This window comes from Saccopteryx bilineata, chromosome 9 (assembly GCF_036850765.1).
Source record: "Saccopteryx bilineata isolate mSacBil1 chromosome 9, mSacBil1_pri_phased_curated, whole genome shotgun sequence".
NCBI classification, from domain to species: domain Eukaryota; kingdom Metazoa; phylum Chordata; class Mammalia; order Chiroptera; family Emballonuridae; genus Saccopteryx; species Saccopteryx bilineata.
Genome location: NC_089498.1, coordinates 75729251 through 75746738, shown reverse-complemented (window position 1 = coordinate 75746738; position 17488 = coordinate 75729251). Strand labels below are relative to the sequence as shown.

Genomic DNA, 17488 nt, shown 5'->3' with positions numbered 1-17488 from the left:
ACGGTGCAGCATGGATCACAGTTCTGAGGCTTTTATACTGGTTGGGGAAAGGGAGGAGGAGCATGGTACAAAAGTCATTTACTAACAAGTTTATTGAGTTTTTGCTGTTTTGTTGCAATGTTTATCTATAGGATCTATCAAAAGGAAAAAATATTCCTACACATTAAGACTATAAGATAACAGAGTAGTGATGAATGTTTTACACATTTAACAAAGACATTCCCAAACCTTCTAGAACTTACAACCTATCCCTGTCGCCACAATAGTGGGAAATGTTTAGTACAGTGGTCGGCAAACTCATTAGTCAACAGAGCCAAATATCACCAGTACAACGATTGAAATTTCTTTTGAGAGCCAAATTTTTTAAACTTAAACTATATAGGTAGAAAAGGGGATGATAGGATGGGATAAACCTGAAGGGAAGGAGGGAGGGCGTTGTAGGGAGGGGGGTAAGGGAGATGTTGAGAGGAATAGGGGGGAGGGGGGATGCATTTGGGGTGACCCTAGAATCTATGTAAACACAATTAATTGAAAAATAAAACTATATAGGTAGGTACATTCCTTATCGAAGAAGTGCCCGCACGTGGTATTTTGTGGAAGAGCCACATTCAAGGGGCCAAAGAGCTGCATATGACTGGCAAGCCGCAGTTTGCCGACCACAGGAACTTTAGGATAAGGAGAGAACCTAAATGAAGTTACTTTTGCTCAGAGTGTTGGGGTTAGTTTATTAGGAATTCTAAAGCTAGTCTCCGTTTGCTTAGTTTACAAGTATTGCACATGCAAAGAATTTGATTATTAGATCAAATTATGATTATTAGATGATTATTAGAAAGCATATAAAATGATGATTATTAGAAAGCATATAAAATGTTATAGAATATAGGTTTTCATGTAAGGGGATTGTAATCCCTTTGTCTAGAGGTATAAATCACTCTCATGACTCCAGGAGGGGAGGAAGAGTCAGGATTAGTGTAGGAATTTTTAATTAAGGTATGTAAACATTGTTTCTTAAAGGCTTTTAAGAAAGGAGAAGAGGAAGGGGTTTTCAGATAAGTTCTATCTTCTTTGCTCTGTGTAGCAAGTGGCGTCAGTCCTTTCAGAGAACTATAGGAAATAGTTAAACTATGACTAGCTGACTTTTGCTCCTGCAACCTCTTCTTCATGTTTTTTTTCTTCCTCAGAAAAGAGGGGTAAGGGAGCCTAACTCTTCCTTTTAAAATAGTAATGTTAACAATTGTGCAATTCCTTGGCACCTTATCACAATTTATGTATTCATTATTTGATTCTTGGATGTGCCCTGGTGGGGGATGGAATCTGCATACTTGGTGCATTAGGACAGCACTCTAAACCAGGGGTCCCCAAACTTTTTACACAGGGGCCAATTCACTGTCCCTCAGACTATTGGAGGTCCGGACTATAAAAAAAACTATGGCAAAGTATAGAATGGTGACAACAATTCCAGTGCCATGCGGACTTTTCCTGTGGGGAACTTTCCTGGACTCCTGCTCCCTGAGACAGCTCCTAACAGACTGAACTGTGGTTGGGTTGCATTTTTCAGGGATTTGGCATGGTGATGGGGCCAACTTGGATTGGGGAACATGTTAAGGACACTACTCATTTATGGATTCTTGCTGTATTGGCCAAGAGTTCGCTTAAAGACTTTTAATCACTGTAAAAAAAATAGAGGACTGGATGAAGAAGATGGGGCACATATACACCATGGTATATTATTCAGCTAGGAGAAATGGTGACATCGGATCACTTATAGCGGAATGGTGGAGTCTTGGTAGCATTGTGTGGGGTGAAATAAGCGAATCAGAAAAAAACAGGAACTGCAGGATTCCATACATTGGTGGGACATAAAAGCGAGACTAAGAGGCATGAACAGGAGTGTGGTGGCTATGGGGGGTCGGGGGAGGGAAGGAGAAAGAGGGGGAGGGGGAGGGGGAGGGGTACAGAGAGAACTGGATGGAGGGTGGTGGAGGACGATCTCTCTTTGAGTGATGGGTATGCAACATAATTAAATGACAAGATAACCTGGAAATGTTTTCTTTGAATGTATGTACCCTGATTTATTGATGTCACCCTATTAAAATAAAAATTTATTTATAAAAAAAAAAACTATGAACAAATCCCTATGCACACTGCACATACCTTATTTTAAAGTAAAAAAACAAAAAACAAAACGGGAACAAATACAATATTTAAAATAAAGAACAAGTAAATTTAAGTCAACAAACTGACCAGTATTTAAATGGGAACTATGCTCCTCTCACTGACCACCAATGAAAGAGGTGCCCCTTTCAGAAGTGCGGCAGGGGCCTGATGAATGGCCTCAGGGGGCCGCATGTGGCCCGCGGGGCCGTAGTTTAGGGACCCCTGCTCTAAACAACAGCTACCTGGCCAGGGCTCAAAATTATAACACTGAAGTTGTGAAAAAAGAACTCATACTTTTGAAAACATTTTTGAAACATATACCCTCAGACTAAAGAGAAAAAACAGCCCTGTACAAATACTGGACTCTAGTTAGTAGGCTTCTTTTTTGCAGTCATGTGTAGTCCTGAAATTGCTAAGCATTCTGTGACTTACATAAGTAATTATATTGTGGACAAGGAGTCAGGTTTCTTTCAGAGAAGTGAATTGCAGATATGGAAATAAATGTGTAAATTGAACTGGTAGTGATGGATTAGAATTGGAGATAACTGATATGAGGTCATGACTTGATAGGTAATATATATATAATACATATAGTATATGTAAAATATATATTATATAAAGTGTGTGTGGGGGTGTGAGTCTACCTAGTACTCAGGACTTTATTTTTAAATTAATTAAAAGGAACTAGGGCATCAGTCCAGTTAAAAAAAAATAAAGGAATCATAGGCTGCTTGGAATATGGCTGATTTTAGGACTGAGACATGAAAACTACAGATAAGTCTGGAATATTTTGTTGAATCAAAATAAAAATTACTCAAAGAAAAACTAAGATGTTAAAAAGACACAGAAAAAAATAAAGAAAAGGAACTAGCTTAAATGGGGCTCCCATTAGCCCTATCTGGAAATAAATAAATAAATAAAGGATTCCAAATAAGCAAGTATGATCCCATGGTGATATAATTAAACAAATAAATGTAGAAAAGGAAAGCTTACAGTAGAAGGCCAGCTATTAAATATATAAGGAGCCATGGAATTAGAAAATCACAATTTGGAAACCACTATAATAATAATAAATTTAGGAAACAGTCATTAATGTACACTAAAGGTATGGATGAATGTTTAAGGGGTAAGATATTTACACAGACTTAAAATATATCCCCACAAGGTATATATTAATCACAAAGGGGAACAGAGTAATGTTATAGTAGAAAAATATGGCAGATAAAAGTCTAAATGAGCAAAGTTACCATCACCAGTATTGAGATAACCAGCATGTGCCTCCTGAGGAGTACACATCATTTTTGTGCTTTTCTTGCCAAGAATTCGTAACCTGACATGAAGAAAAATTCTATTTTTCTACAATCAAAAATTATAGAATATTTTACAAAATAACTCTCCTGTACTCTGCAGAAATACCAACGACATGAAACATGAAGGCTCAAAAACTATTCCAGGCCCTGGCCGGTTGGCTCAGTGGTAGAGCATCGGCCTGGCGTGCAGAAGTTCCGGGTTCGATTCCCGGCCAGGGCACACAGGAGAAGTGCCCATCTGCTTCTCCACGCCTCCCCCTCTCCTTCCTCTCTGTCTCTCTCTTCCCCTCCCGCAGCGAGGCTCCATTGGAGCAAAGATGGCCCGGGCGCTGGGGATGGCTCCTTGGCCTCTGCCCCAGGCGCTAGAGTGGCTCTGGTCGCAACAGAGCGACACCCCAGAGGGGCAGAGCATCGCCCCCTGGTGGGCAGAGCATCGCCCCCTGGTGGGCGTGCCGGGTAAATCCTGGTCGGGCGCATGCGGGAGTCTGTCTGACTGTCTCTCCCCGTTTCCAGCTTCAGAAAAATACAAAAAATAAAAATAAATAAATAAAGTGTTAGTGTGTCAAGGTACCACCGTATAAAAATAAAAAATAAAATTAAAAAAAAAAACTATTCCAGGTTAAAGGAGACTGAAGACATGAATATTGAATGCAAGGGATGTCCTGGATTTTTTCTTTCTTTTTTTATTTTGGCTATAAAAGACATTGAAATATTTGGAAAAATCTGAATGAGGTTCATAGATTATATGAGAAAATTTCAACCTTTTTCATCTTATGGTACACAAAGATTACTAAAATTTGATGACACACCAAAAAAATGTATTTTTTACTGATCTGACAACAAATAGGTATAATTTTATTCATTCACACTGGATGGTTATTGTTATATTGACTATTTTCATTTTTTTGACAACCTAAGGGAAAAATGGTCAGTGTCCCTGACTAAATAGTCAGGTATTGTGCCATGGCACACCAGCTGAAAATCTCTGGACTAGATAGTATTTATACCCATCTACTGATTTTGATAATTGTACTGTGATTATGCAAGTGAATGTCCTTGTCTTTAGAAAACATGTACTAAAGTCTAGAATTGCATCAAATCTATAATGTACTCTCAAGTGATTCAGGGAAAGTTAAAATATGTACACACGTGTGTGTGTATACACATGTGTGTGTTCAAAAAGGAGATAATTATTGTAACTTTTTAAAATCTGAAATTATGTCAAAAAATTTAAAAGCTAATTCCTTAAGATAATGCAAATTAACATCACACTGTACACCCACTAGAATCGCTTAAATAAAAAAGACTAACAGGCCCCGACCGGCTGGCTTAGTGGTAGAGCATCGGCCCAGCATATGGAACTCCCAGGTTCGATTCCCGGCCAGGGCACACAGGAGAAGCACCCCTCTGCTTCTCTACCCTTCCTCCTCTCCTTTCTCTCTGTCTCTCTCTTCCCCTCCCGCAGCCAAGGCTCCATTGGAGCAAAGTTGGCCCGGGCGCTGAGGAGGGCTGCAGGGTTTCTGCCTCAGGTGCTAGAATGGCTCCTGTTGCAATGGAGCAAAAGCCTAGATGGGCAGAGCATCTCCTCCTGGTGGGCATACTGGGTGGATCCCAGTCGGGCACATGCGGGAGTCTGACTGCCTCCACGCTTCTAACTTCGGGGGGGAAAAAAAAAAGACTAACAATTCCAAGTATTAACAAGGAAACTGGAACACTCATACATTGCTGCTGGGGTTTCAGATTAGTACCACCACTTTGGAAAACAGTTTGACAGATTTTTTCAAAAGTTAAACATATACTTACCATATATTCCAGTAAACTTAACTGCTTGGTATCTTGTCAAGAAAAGTGAAAACTGGCCCCTGGCCGGTTGGCTCAGTGGTAGAGCGTCGACCTGACGTGCTAAAGTCCCGCTTTCGATTCCCGGCCAGGGCACACAGGAGAAGCGCCCATCTGCTTCTCCACCCCTCCCCCTCTCCTTCCTCTCTGTCTCTCTCTTCCCCTCCCGCAGCTGAGGCTCCATTGGAGCAAAGATGGCCCGGGCGCTGGAGATGGCTCCTTGGCCTCTGCCCCAGGCGCTAGAGTGGCTCTGGTCACAACAGAGTGATGCCCCGGAGGGGCAGAGCATCACCCCCTGGTGGGCAGAGCGTCGCCCCCTGGTGGGCGTGCCGGGTGGATCCTGGTCGGGCGCATGCGGGAGTCTGTCTGACTGTCTCTCCCCGTTTCCAGCTTCAGAAAAATACAAACAAACAAACAAACAAAAAAAAAGAAAAGTGAAAACTTATGTCCACAGAAAGATTTCATTGCAGCATTTAATAATAGGAAAAGACTGGAAACATTCCAAATGTCCATCAGTAAATGAATAAACAAAGTATGGAATATTTACACAATGGAGTTCTACTCAACAATAAAAATGAAAATGTGATCCATGCAACAATATGGGTGAGCCTCAGAAACATTATGCTAAGTGAAAGAAGCAAGGCATGGAAGATTATATATTATATGGTTCTATATACTTGAAATTAGGAAAACTATAGAAACAAAAATAGATCAATGCTTTCCTAGATCCAAGGGTGGGAATTAGGATTGACTGCCAACAGATATGAAGAAACTTTTTGGGAGTAATAAACATCTTTTACACCTGGATTGTGGTGATAGTTGCACAACTAAACCTTAAAATTAGTGAATTTGTGGAATTTAAATTAAATCTCAATATAGCTTTTTTTAAAATCATTTTCTTTTTTTAAAATTTTATTTATTTGTTTTAGAGAGGAGAGAGAGAGAAAGAAAGGGGGGAGGAACAGGAAGCATCAACTCCCATAAGTGCCTTGACCAGACAAGTGCAGGATTTGGAACCGGCGACCTCAGTGTTCTTTATCCACTGCATTACCACAGATCATTTCTTCAATAAAGCTATTTTTAAAAGATTATATAGCCCCCTCCAAGTGAGGACCATATGGAATAGTTAATAAATAGTAGTAGAGTAACTGACTATTCATGTGAAAAAATATTAGTTCTTTATTTCATAACACACACACACACACACACACACACACACACAAATTCCAGCTGGTTTAAAGATTTAATTCTTAAAATTTTAGACTATTTAGAATATAGAGAATTACATCAGTGCCCTCAGGGTGTACATGTTTCTTCTGACTGTAAAAGCACAAAGCAAAAATAAAATATCAATAAATTAACTTTAAAATTGGAAACTCATATATAACAAAAGATACTGAAATAAAGCTTAAAGACTTTATTATAAATATTTGCAGGACTGTTGACATAGTGGATAGAGCATTGACTGTGGACGCTGAGTGCCCCAGTTCAAAATTCCAAGGTTACTGGCTAGAGTGCAGGCTTGCTAGCTTGAGCGTGGGATCATTGACATGATCCCAAGGTCACTGCCTTGAAGCCCAAGGTTGCTGGCTTGAGCAAGGAGTCACTGGATCGGCATGAGCCCCACAGTCAAGGCATGTAGGAGAAACAATCAATGAACAATTAAAGTGAAGCAACTATGAATTGATGCTTTTCATCTCTCTCCTCCCTTCTTCTTGTTTCTCTAAATAAATAATAAATAAATAAATAAATAAATAAATACTTGCAGCATTTATAACTAAGAAGAGATTATCCAGATTATATAAATAGCTACAACAATAAGGATAAAACCTCTACAAAAATAAAAAATAAATAAAAAAAATAAAAAAAACAAACCCACAAACAGTTTAATTAAAAAAAATAGTCACAGGATAGAAATATACAATTTGCTGAAGTGGAAATAGTAAAAGTCAATAAATATATGAAAAAAAGTTCCACCTCATTTGTAATCATAAAAATGCAACTTAAAATAATAATGTGACAGAAATTCATACCCATCAGGTTGGCAAAAATTAGTCTAATATTTGCCAACATTCATAAGGATTCTCATGATTGTTAGTGGATGTGAATATATAAATTAATATAACTAAAGTGCAATATGGCATTATGTAGTCACATATCATATTTCCCTATGTATAAAATGTTCCCATGTATAAGATGCACCTTAATTTTGAGGCACAAAATTTGAAAAAAAATATAGTACATAAAGTTATTGAACTCAAGTTTTATTCATCATAAAATTCATACAATTCTTCATCACTCTCAAAACTCCCATCCATTAGCTTGTCCTCATCTGCGTCTGATGACAAAATCACTGTCTTCAACAATGAGTGTAAAAACAAGCGCAGGCCCTGGCCGGTTGGCTCAGCGGTAGAGCGTCGGCCTGGCGTGCGGGGGACCCGGGTTCTGTTTCCGGCCAGGGCACATAGGAGAAGCACCCATTTGCTTCTCCACCACCCCCACCTCCTTCCTCTCTGTCTCTCTCTTCCCCTCCCGCAGCCAAAGCTCCATTGGAGCAAAGATGGCCCGGGCGCTGGGGATGGCTCCTTGGCCTCTGCCCCAGGCGCTAGAGTGGCTCTGATATCGGCAGAGCGACGCCCCGGAGGGGCAGAGCATCGCCCCCTGGTGGGCGTGCCGGGTGGATCCCGGTCGGGCGCATGCGGAAGTCTGTCTGTCTCTCCCCGTTTCCAGCTTCAGAAAAAAAAAAAAAAAAACAAGCGCAAAAAAGCAGTGATTGCAAGTAAAAAAAATCTATAACTTCTATATAAGATGCACCTAGTTTATAGACCCCAAAATTTTGGGGATAAAAAGGTGCGTCTTATACATGGGGAAATACGGTACCTATAACTTAGCAATTTTATATTTAGGTACATTGCTAAGAAAAATACCAGAAGACATATATAAGGATGTTTACTGCAGCATTTTCTTATTATGCAGAAAAAATTATATATATATTTTTTCTTTTCCAAGTGAGAGGAGGGGAGATAGACAGACAGACTCCCATAGATACTCTGCAGATCTGGGGCCATACTTGCAAACAAGCTATTTGTAGCACCTGAGGCAGAGGCTCCACAGAGCCATTCTCAGCACCCAGGGCAATTGAACCAATTGAGCCATGACTGCTGGAGGAGAAGAGAGAGAGAAAGAGAGAAAGACAGGGAGAGAGAGAAGGGGGAGGGGTGGAGAAGCAGATGATCACTTCTGTGTGCTCTGACTGGGAATCAAACCTGAGACAGCCACACACTGGGATGATGTTCTACTACTGAGCCAACTGGCCAGAACCTCATTTTTTTTTAAATTGTTTTGGTTGTTTTTGATACTCATGTCATCTGGGCCTCTGCCTTCGTATGGCAGAAGTATAACAAAGGTAATAGTAATAAGAAAGAAAGATGTACTGAAAAATGACCATGAAATTAGTCAATTTCAGCCTGACCAGGCATTGGCAGAGTGTATAGAGTGTCAGCCTGGGATGCTCTATCTCAGGTTCAAAACCCTGAGGTCTTCGGCTTGAGCGTGGGCTCATTTGGCTCGAGTGTGGCTCACCAGCTTGAGTGCAGGGTCACCAGCTTCAGCATGAGATCATAGACATAACCCTAAGGTTTCTGGCTTGAGCAAGAGGTCACTGGCTTGAGCAAGAGATCACTGGCTTGGCTGGAGTCCCTCAGTCAAGGCACATATGTAAAAGCAATCAATGACAGCTAAGGAGCCACAACGAAGAATTGATGCTTCTCATCTCTCTCCCTTCCTGCTTGTCCCTGCCTGTCCCTCTCTCCCTCTCCCCCTCTCTCTCTCTCTCACACACACACAAAAATAAATGTAAGGAGAGAGAAACTTCAAAGTGTAGATATAGGAAAGTTTTTTGGGTAATAAAAGTTTTGTAAACTAGTAAAAATTTACCATGGACTGGTACTGATTAATTGGACTAGATATTCTCTTGCTTCTAGCCTAAACGTTCTGTGGATCTCATATTTATGTATTTAAACTTTCCTAAGTGACTTTGCATACTCTAATTTGTTATGCACAAACTTGTGGAGAATAATAGTGAATTCACATTCTCATTTAACTGCTTCATGCAAGAATAACTGGGAGGATCAGTGTTCTTATCTCATACCAGATCTAAATAGAAGTAATTTCAGTATCTACTTTTTCTAATGTATAGAGACAGGATAAATTTAAAAACTTAAAACTCTGGCTTGACCTGTGGTGGCACAGTGGATAAAGTGTCAACCTGGAATGCTGAGGTTGCCGGTTCAAAACCCTGGGCCTGCCCAGTCAAGGCATATATGGGAGTTGATGCTTTCTGCTCCTCCCCTCCTTTCTCTCTCTCTCTCTTCTCTAAAATGAATAAATAAAAATTTTAAAAAAACAACAACTTAAGACTGGTGTCAGATTGCATTAGATTAAAATCTGACTCCTTCACCTATTAGCTTCATAGCCCTTGCAAGTTATTTGTCCTCTCTGTACCTAGATATTTCTATCTGTAAATCGGGAATTATAAAGTTATTTCAGCACTATGTGAGTGTTATGATTAACAGAATGGCCATTCCCGTAAGGAACAAATTACTCCTGTGCTTTCAGAAAGACAAGACAAAACAAAACAAAAAAGCCATGAGAGGCTTTTTATTCTTTTTTAAGAGAGAGTAGTATCAACTCATTTCGCTAATTGCTTCTCACATGTGCCCTGACCAGGGATCAAACTAGCAACCCTGGGGGTTGGGCTTGTGCCCTCAGTGTTCTGGGGTAACACTCTATCCACTGCACCACCAACAAGGGCAAATTGAAAGGTTCTTAGCTGGCCCTGGCCAGTTGGCTCAGTGGTAGAGCATTGGCTCAGTATGTGTAAATCCTGAGTTCAATTCCCAGTCAGGGCACACAGGAGAAGTGATTATCTCTCTCCACCCCTCCCACTCCCCTTCTCTTTCTCTCCTCCTATTACAGCCATGGCTTGATTGGTTTGAGCAAGTTGGCCTCGGGTGCTGAAGGTGGCTCCATGGCCTTGCCTCAGGTGCTAAAATAGGTTGATTGCTGAGCAGCGGAGCAGCAGCCCCAGATGGGCAGAACATCCCCCAGTAGGGGTCTTGCTGGGTGGATCCCAGTTGGAGAGCATGTGGGAGTATGTCTGTCTGCCTCCCTGCCTGCCTCCCTGCCTCTCACTTAATAATTTTTTTTTTAAAAAAAGGTTCTTAACTAAGAAGGTATGGAATCCTCTGCTTTAGGTAGAAATGTTTCTGGCCATGGACTTTCCTACCATGTTTATGATGGATCATCATCACCAGCTGCTACTCTTTTTTTTCAGGCTGGACGGCAACTGGAAGCTGAGCAAGCCTACAAGTACACAAGGAAGGTATGATGTAGATGACTGCTATTTGCACTGTACTGAGGTTGGGCAACTGGGAGGAAGGTACTGGCTTAATTCAGGACTTTATAGCACTTCATAAGGTAAATATTTTTCTAGAGGGTTTTCTTTCCCTCTTTTGTGTTATCATAGGGCTGTTGGGTTTGGAATAATAATCTACACATTACCATGGGGAACCTTTTTCTTTTTTCTGAGGGAGAAATGAGAAGCATCAACTCATAGTTGTGGCACTTGTAGTTGTTCACTGACTGCTTCTCATACGTGCCTTGATCAGGGGGCTCCAGCCAAGTCAGTGTCCCTTTGCTCAAGCCAGTGATCTTGGGCTTCAAGCCGGTGACCATAGGATCATGTCAATTATCCCATGCTCAAGCTGGTGACGCTGCACTTAAGCTGTAAACCTGCGCTCGAGCTGACGACCTCAGGATTTTGAACCTGGGACCTCGGCATCACAGGTTGACACTCTGTCCATTGTGTCACCACTGGTCGGGCCCATGGGAAATTTTTTTATATTATGCATCTTTAAAGAATATAGTTTAATGGAAAGACAGATTATCCTGGGGATCAGTAGACTTGAATTATGGTCCTCGTTTTGCCATTCTCATACTATGTTAACCTCTCTTGGCCTCACTTTACTCATGTGTAAAATGAAGGTGTTGGTCTAGTCTAGGGGTCAACAAACTTTTCCTATAAATGGAAAACCAAGAAATATTTTAGGCTTTGTGAGCCACATAGTCTCTATTGTAACTACTACACTGTGGCTTGTAGTGAAAAAGCAGCCATAGCCAATTCATAAACAAATGAACATTTTTTTTAAGGGAGGCAGGGGGACAGACAGGGACATACAGACAGGAAGGGAGAGAGATGAGAAGTACCAGCTTATAGATGCGGCAACCTAGTTGTTCATTGATTACTTTCTCATATGTGTCTTGACTGGGGGCTCCAGCTGAGCCACTGACCCCTTGCTCAAGCCAGTGCCCATGGGGTCATATCTATAATCCCATGCTCAAGCCAACGACCCTGCGCTCAAGCTGGTGAGACCATGCTTAAGCTGGCGACCTCAGGATTTCAAACCTGGGTCCTCAGCATCCCAGGCCAACGCTCTGTCTGCTTTGCCACTGTCTGGTCAGGCAACATAGGTGTGTTTCAAATAAAACTTTACTTATAAAAACAGGCAGAGGGCTAGATTTGGCTCATGAGCAGTGGTTCTCCAAGCCCTGGTCTATTCTATCAGTTATAAAATTTAAGTAATTTATCTTAAAAGACAACAGCTTAAACAAATTAGGAGTTTTATTTTTCTCATTTAATGAAGAGTCCATGGCTGGTACCACACATTCTGCTCCAGCAATCATAGCATACTTTCCATACCTCAGAGTTGAAAGACAGCCAGAATTGTACTTCTAGCTATTATATTCCATGTTCCAGGCCCAATAAAGAACAAATGGGGGAAAGGACAAGAGTCCTGCTAGTTATTTCACCTCCCTTCAAAGAGCAATGACTTGAACTTGCACTTCATTGGCCACATTGGTCAGAATACTTCCTTTACAGGGAAGCAGGAAATATGGCTTTTTAGCTGTCTGCATTATTGTCCTGAAAAGAAATGAAGATACTTTTTTTAGTAAAGAAAGGGAAAGTGGGTATTCATAGGCAACTAGATGTCTCTACTACACATCTAGATTCTAAAGTTAAATTCAGATCTAATATCTTTGATTCCTGTCACTTGCCATATGGGAATAGTATACATTAATCAAAATATATTGTGATAATGTGAATTTTTAAAAAGTAACCTTTATTAATTTTTAAAAAATATACAAACTGTGAATGTTCATACCACTTGATGAATTTATATCAAGTAAAAATATCCATGTAACCAACACAATGTTCTGAGGTCTTTTAATGGGGCCATGAAATAGGGAATACAGTCAATTCCATCCCAAGGAACTATATTCTTTAGCTGTGGCTCTGAAAATGAGAGGGGTCTCCACATTAGGTGTATCAGATATGACATGTGTCTCCTTCTTCCTCTATTGCAGCTAAAACTGAAAGATGAGACTCTGCTTGCAGAGATTCACATGGTACAGGAGATGGTTGGCTTTGGAAATCCATCTTTCTGACATCCTTCCAGCTGAAGAATTTCCTGTATGGGACTCAGAGCTCTTTTTCTTCCTAGAGAAATTAAACCCTGGAAACTTCACCATATGAGAGTAGAGAACAAAAGAATCTTTGCCATAAACAGAAACACACTATTTATTTCCATTGGCTATCTTTCTGGGTATCAAATGCTACTGTTTGTATTTCCTGGTATGACAGTAAACTAAATGACAATAAAAAATAAGAGATTCAAAATTAACCAGTGTGGTTCTGAAGTTAAGGTATACTGAGGTATATGTAATATATAATATATATAAATTATATATATATAATTAAGGTGTAGTGGGTTCATTATTAGTTTCTGGTGAAAACTAATCAGGATCACTCCTGGAGGAAGTCAACTGCTAAGGTCCCTGGCCAGATTTACTCACTGGAACTTAGGAATTAAGGCATCATTTTCTAAGATGGAACTAAAAAAAGAAAGCTATGCTGGGTCATCGTATTAGAGCAAAGAGCATATTAAGTTGTGGCCAGGCCTTTGTATCCAACGGTGAAGGAGTAAAGGTCATCGCTGAAGCTGGAGGTACTGATTCCCTCTAATCACCAAAATCTTCATGGATTTAAAGCACAAGGCTTAAAACAAAAACAAAAACAAAAACAAAAAACCCAAAACAAAACAAAACAAAAACACAAGGCTCAGTGAAGAGTCCATTACCCTCTGGTGGGTGCGAAACTCACAACCGAGGTCATTCTTCTAGGGCTAAAGATGACAAAGGAACCGTGTCACCCCTGTTCTCCTAGATCACTGCAGAGCAAAACCAGGAATGAAAGCTCTTCCATTTTTCAGAGAAGGTGGAGGGAATAGGAGGGAAGATGAGAGGCATACTAGTAAACACAGAAGGCTAAACTCTGCATTCATTTATAGGCCTTTGATGTCTGGTGTAACCTCACAGTCTCCCCACCAGAGCTTCCTGTGGGCAGGGGCAAGGGCAGCTCCCTTTCATCTTCACATTTCCAGGGCTGCGCCTTGGCCCTCACAGGTGCTCAAAACCGTTTGCTGGAATGACTAGTACAGCACTGGAGCGCTTCTTAGCCCTCCTGGGATATTCCCAATCCCCTCACTCCACCCGGGATTTACAGGTCAGCACTGGCCCGGAGAGCCCGCACTGTAAAGTGTTCGCGACCACCCCTCCTCCCCGCAAATCGCAGCGCGCCTTTTTTGCGACGATGTAAGTAAGGCTCGTTCGAGTTTACCGTGCTGCATTATGGGAAGTGTAGGAAACCGGAAAGCGCTGGCCTAGGGGACCATTCGCTTCCAGTACCGAGGCATTTGGCCTTGGCTGCCGGCCCAGTGAGCTCTGCGGATTCGCAGCGCTGACCCTGCGTGTCCGTCCTCCGCCCCGTCGGAGGCGATAGAGCTGATTTCCTCGGGCGGCGGGACATCCGAGGAGCAGCTCCCGGAGCGCGGGCCTCGGCGCACGCCGGCTGCACCATGGTCCAGCTCAGTAAGTGACTGAGACCCGGAGAGACCTTGCCAGCAGTCGCGGTGCCTGGGGACGCATAAGCTGGAGGCGACTCGAACCTGAAACAGCCACACGTCTCATCCTCCACTTCAGTTTATCTCACTTGATTCCCTCTGAAACCTTTTGTCATAAGTGGCGTTCACTTTATAGATGAGGTATATAGGTGTGACTCCGACCTGGTCACAGAGCGTGTAAATGGCAGGCCTGTGCCGAGTGGATTGGGGCTTGAGGAGGAAGTAATTTCTTTCTGGAGTGCTTAAGAAGGGTTTCACAAATATGCTTCCTAAACCAGTTTGCCAAGAATTGGTTAGAAGTAAGAATTTCCACTGGAGGAAAGGGATTGTTTCATCTACCTTATTTTACCCATTTTGTGCTCTAGGTGCTTGTGTCTTTTTTTTTTTTTTTTTTTTTTTTTTTTTTTTTTTTTACAGGGACAGAGAGAGAGAGGGATAGGTAGGGACAGACAGACAGGAACGAAGAGAGAGACGAGAAGCATTAATCATGTTTTTCGTTGTGACACCTTAGTTGTTCATTGATTGCTTTCTCATATGTGCCATGACTGTGGGCCTTCAGCAGACCAAGTAACCCCTTTCTCAAGCCAGTGATCTTGGGTTCAAGCTGGTGAGCTTTTTGCTCAAGCCAGAGGAGCCCATGCTCAAGCTGGCAACCTCTGGGTCTTGAACCTGGGTCCTCTGCATCCCAGTCCGACGCTCTGTCCCAGGGGTTGGGAACCATTTTGGCTGAGAGAGCCATGAATGCCACATATTTTAAAATGTAATTCCATGAGAGCCATACAACGACCCGTGTACGTTACGCATTATCCGATAAAAATTTGGTCTTGTCCTGGAGGACAGCTGTGATTGGCTTCAGCCATCTGCAACCATGAACATGAGCGGTAGGAAATGAATGGATTGTAATACATGGGAATGTTTTATATTTTTAACATCATTTTTTTTATTAAAGATTTGTCTGCGAGCCAGATGCAGCCATCAAAAGAGCCACATCTGGCTCCCGAGCCATAGGTTCCCAACCCCTGCTCTATCCACTGCACCACCGCCTGGTCAGGCGAGATGCTTGTGTCTTAACCACTTATTTTTCTACAGCTGCCCTCCTCCGCAAGGCCTACCATGGAGGCCACTTAACCATCCGTCTTGCCCTGGGTGGTTGTACCAACCGGCCATTCTACCGCATTGTGGCTGCTCACAACAAGTGTCCCAGGGATGGCCGTTTTGTGGAGCAGCTAGGCTCCTATGATCCCCTGCCCAACACTCATGGAGAGAAACTCGTTGCTCTCAACTTGGACCGCATACGACATTGGATTGGCTGTGGGGCCCACCTCTCTAAACCTGTGGAAAAGCTTCTGGGTAACTTGACTTACCTAGGGATTTTAAGTTGAAGTCAATTACAGGATGATGAGAAGTAAGAATGTGATTACCTATAAGCTGCTCAGGACTGGAGTGAGAGATGAAGTTGTGATCTAATTGCTGTTTTGAATCTGGAGAACTTTTGTGGGCTCCTTTATGAGACTTTTTGGGTGACTGGGATTTTATGCTAAAAATGGGAATGGTGTGTTTTGAACAGCTGTCAGTTTATCTTTTTTACAAGTCAGGAAAGTAGTGTTAGGAAGTTGACAACATCTATTCTGTTGTCTCCTTGCAGTAAGAAATTGGGGGATGAGGTAAGACAAATTGGTAAGTGAGGAGCGTGTTTTAAATCGGTGCTTCAGGTCAGGTTTCTGTTAGACCTCAGTTCTGTAAGGCTGAGTTCCCAGGGAAACATTGGCTTGTACTGTGTTACAATGAATGAAAATCCTATTGTTTTTAGGTCTTGCTGGCTTTTTCCCTCTGCATCCCATGACCATCACAAGTGCTGAAAGGCTCCGACGGAAACGGGCACGTGACATCCTCTTAGCGTCTCAGAAAACCGATACAGAGGCTACAGAAACAAAAGCGAGCTGACTTCAGTGATAGCAGCGAGAACAAGGTCAAAATCTCTTACGACACCTGTCAGAGTTCTTCATTTTATTAGATTTAGATGTCAATAAATGGAGTTTTCGGTGTCATCTATGTTCTTTTGGCCTGGCCTGAGCAGGGTCCCCGGAGAGATTTGTTCTTGTGTGACAAGAACTGGGTATAGTTTTTTTTTGTTTGTTTGTATTTTTCTGAAGCTGGAAACGGGGAGAGACAGTCAGACAGACTTCCGCATGCGCCTGACCGGAATCCACCCGGCACACCCACCAGGGGGCGATGCTCTGTCGCGACCAGAGCCACTCTAGTGCCTGGGGCAGTGGCCAAGGAGCCATCCCCAGTGCCCGGGCCATCTTTGCTCCAATGGAGCCTCGGCTGCGGGAGGAGAAGAGAGAGACAGAGAGGAAGGAGAGGGGGAGGGGTGGAGAAGCAGATGGGCACTTCTCCTGTGTGCCCTGGCCAGGAATCGAACCCGGGACCTCAGCATGCCAGGCTGACGCTCTACCACTGAAGAACTGGGTATAGTTAATAATTAGCTTTTTCAGCCTTCATCTGGGTTAACACTGGCTGTGAAGTGGGTTGGACTTTTGGGTTGTGTCCTTGGGCTCTTAGACAACTTTAAAGTCTGCTCATTTCTCAAACTTCTCTGTTTCAAAGTCCCCAACCAACATGCCCTAATTTGTACAAGTCAGTCTTTCTTTAATCATTTATGGCCATCCCACCAGTTCAAGAACAGAGTTTCTTTGCTTATTGTTTCTATAATTGCAGATTAATATTTTCCTGCTTAACACATAATCTCAAATTTACAAAGGTAGATTTGTTATGAGCTTTTAGGCCGTAATAGTCTACTTTTAAGAATGAGAAACTGGCTTGACCAGGCGGTGGTGCAACGGATGGAGCATTGGACTGGGACACGGAGGACCCAGTTTCGAAACCCCGAGGTTGCCGGCTTGAGTGTGGTATTATCTGGTTTGAGCAAGGCTCACCAGCTTGAGCCCAAGGTCGCTAGCTTGAGCAAGGGGTCACTCGGTTTGCTGCAGCCCCCTGGTCAAGGCACATATGAGGAAGTAATCAATGAACAACTAAGGTGCCACAATGAAGTATTGATGCTTCTCATCTCCCTTCCTGTCTGTCTGTCCCTATCTGTCCTCTCTGTCTCTCTGTTTCTGTCACACACAAAAAAGAATGAGAAACTGGAAAAAGCTAATA

General features: G+C 42.3%; 2 protein-coding genes across 6 annotated transcripts in view; both read left to right on the top strand.

The window, feature by feature from the left end:
* The window catches only part of CFAP70 (cilia and flagella associated protein 70), a 188363-nt gene extending 175400 nt beyond the window's left edge, over positions 1–12963 (top strand). For all 5 annotated transcript variants that reach the window (XM_066242640.1, XM_066242641.1, XM_066242638.1 and 2 more), the window contains 2 exons: positions 10642–10689; positions 12732–12963. In XM_066242640.1, the coding sequence (XP_066098737.1) occupies positions 10642–10689; positions 12732–12812 (129 nt within the window). In that variant the 3' untranslated portion in view covers positions 12813–12963. The remainder of the gene's footprint in view (positions 1–10641; positions 10690–12731) is intronic.
* Positions 12964–14067: 1104 nt separating this feature from the next.
* Positions 14068–16374, top strand: MRPS16 (mitochondrial ribosomal protein S16). The gene is made up of 3 exons (XM_066242653.1): positions 14068–14294; positions 15416–15676; positions 16137–16374. Exons 1-3 carry the CDS (start codon positions 14282–14284, stop codon positions 16268–16270), a joined length of 408 nt encoding a protein of 135 aa, XP_066098750.1. The 5' UTR covers positions 14068–14281; the 3' UTR covers positions 16271–16374.
* Positions 16375–17488: the final 1114 nt, after the last annotated feature.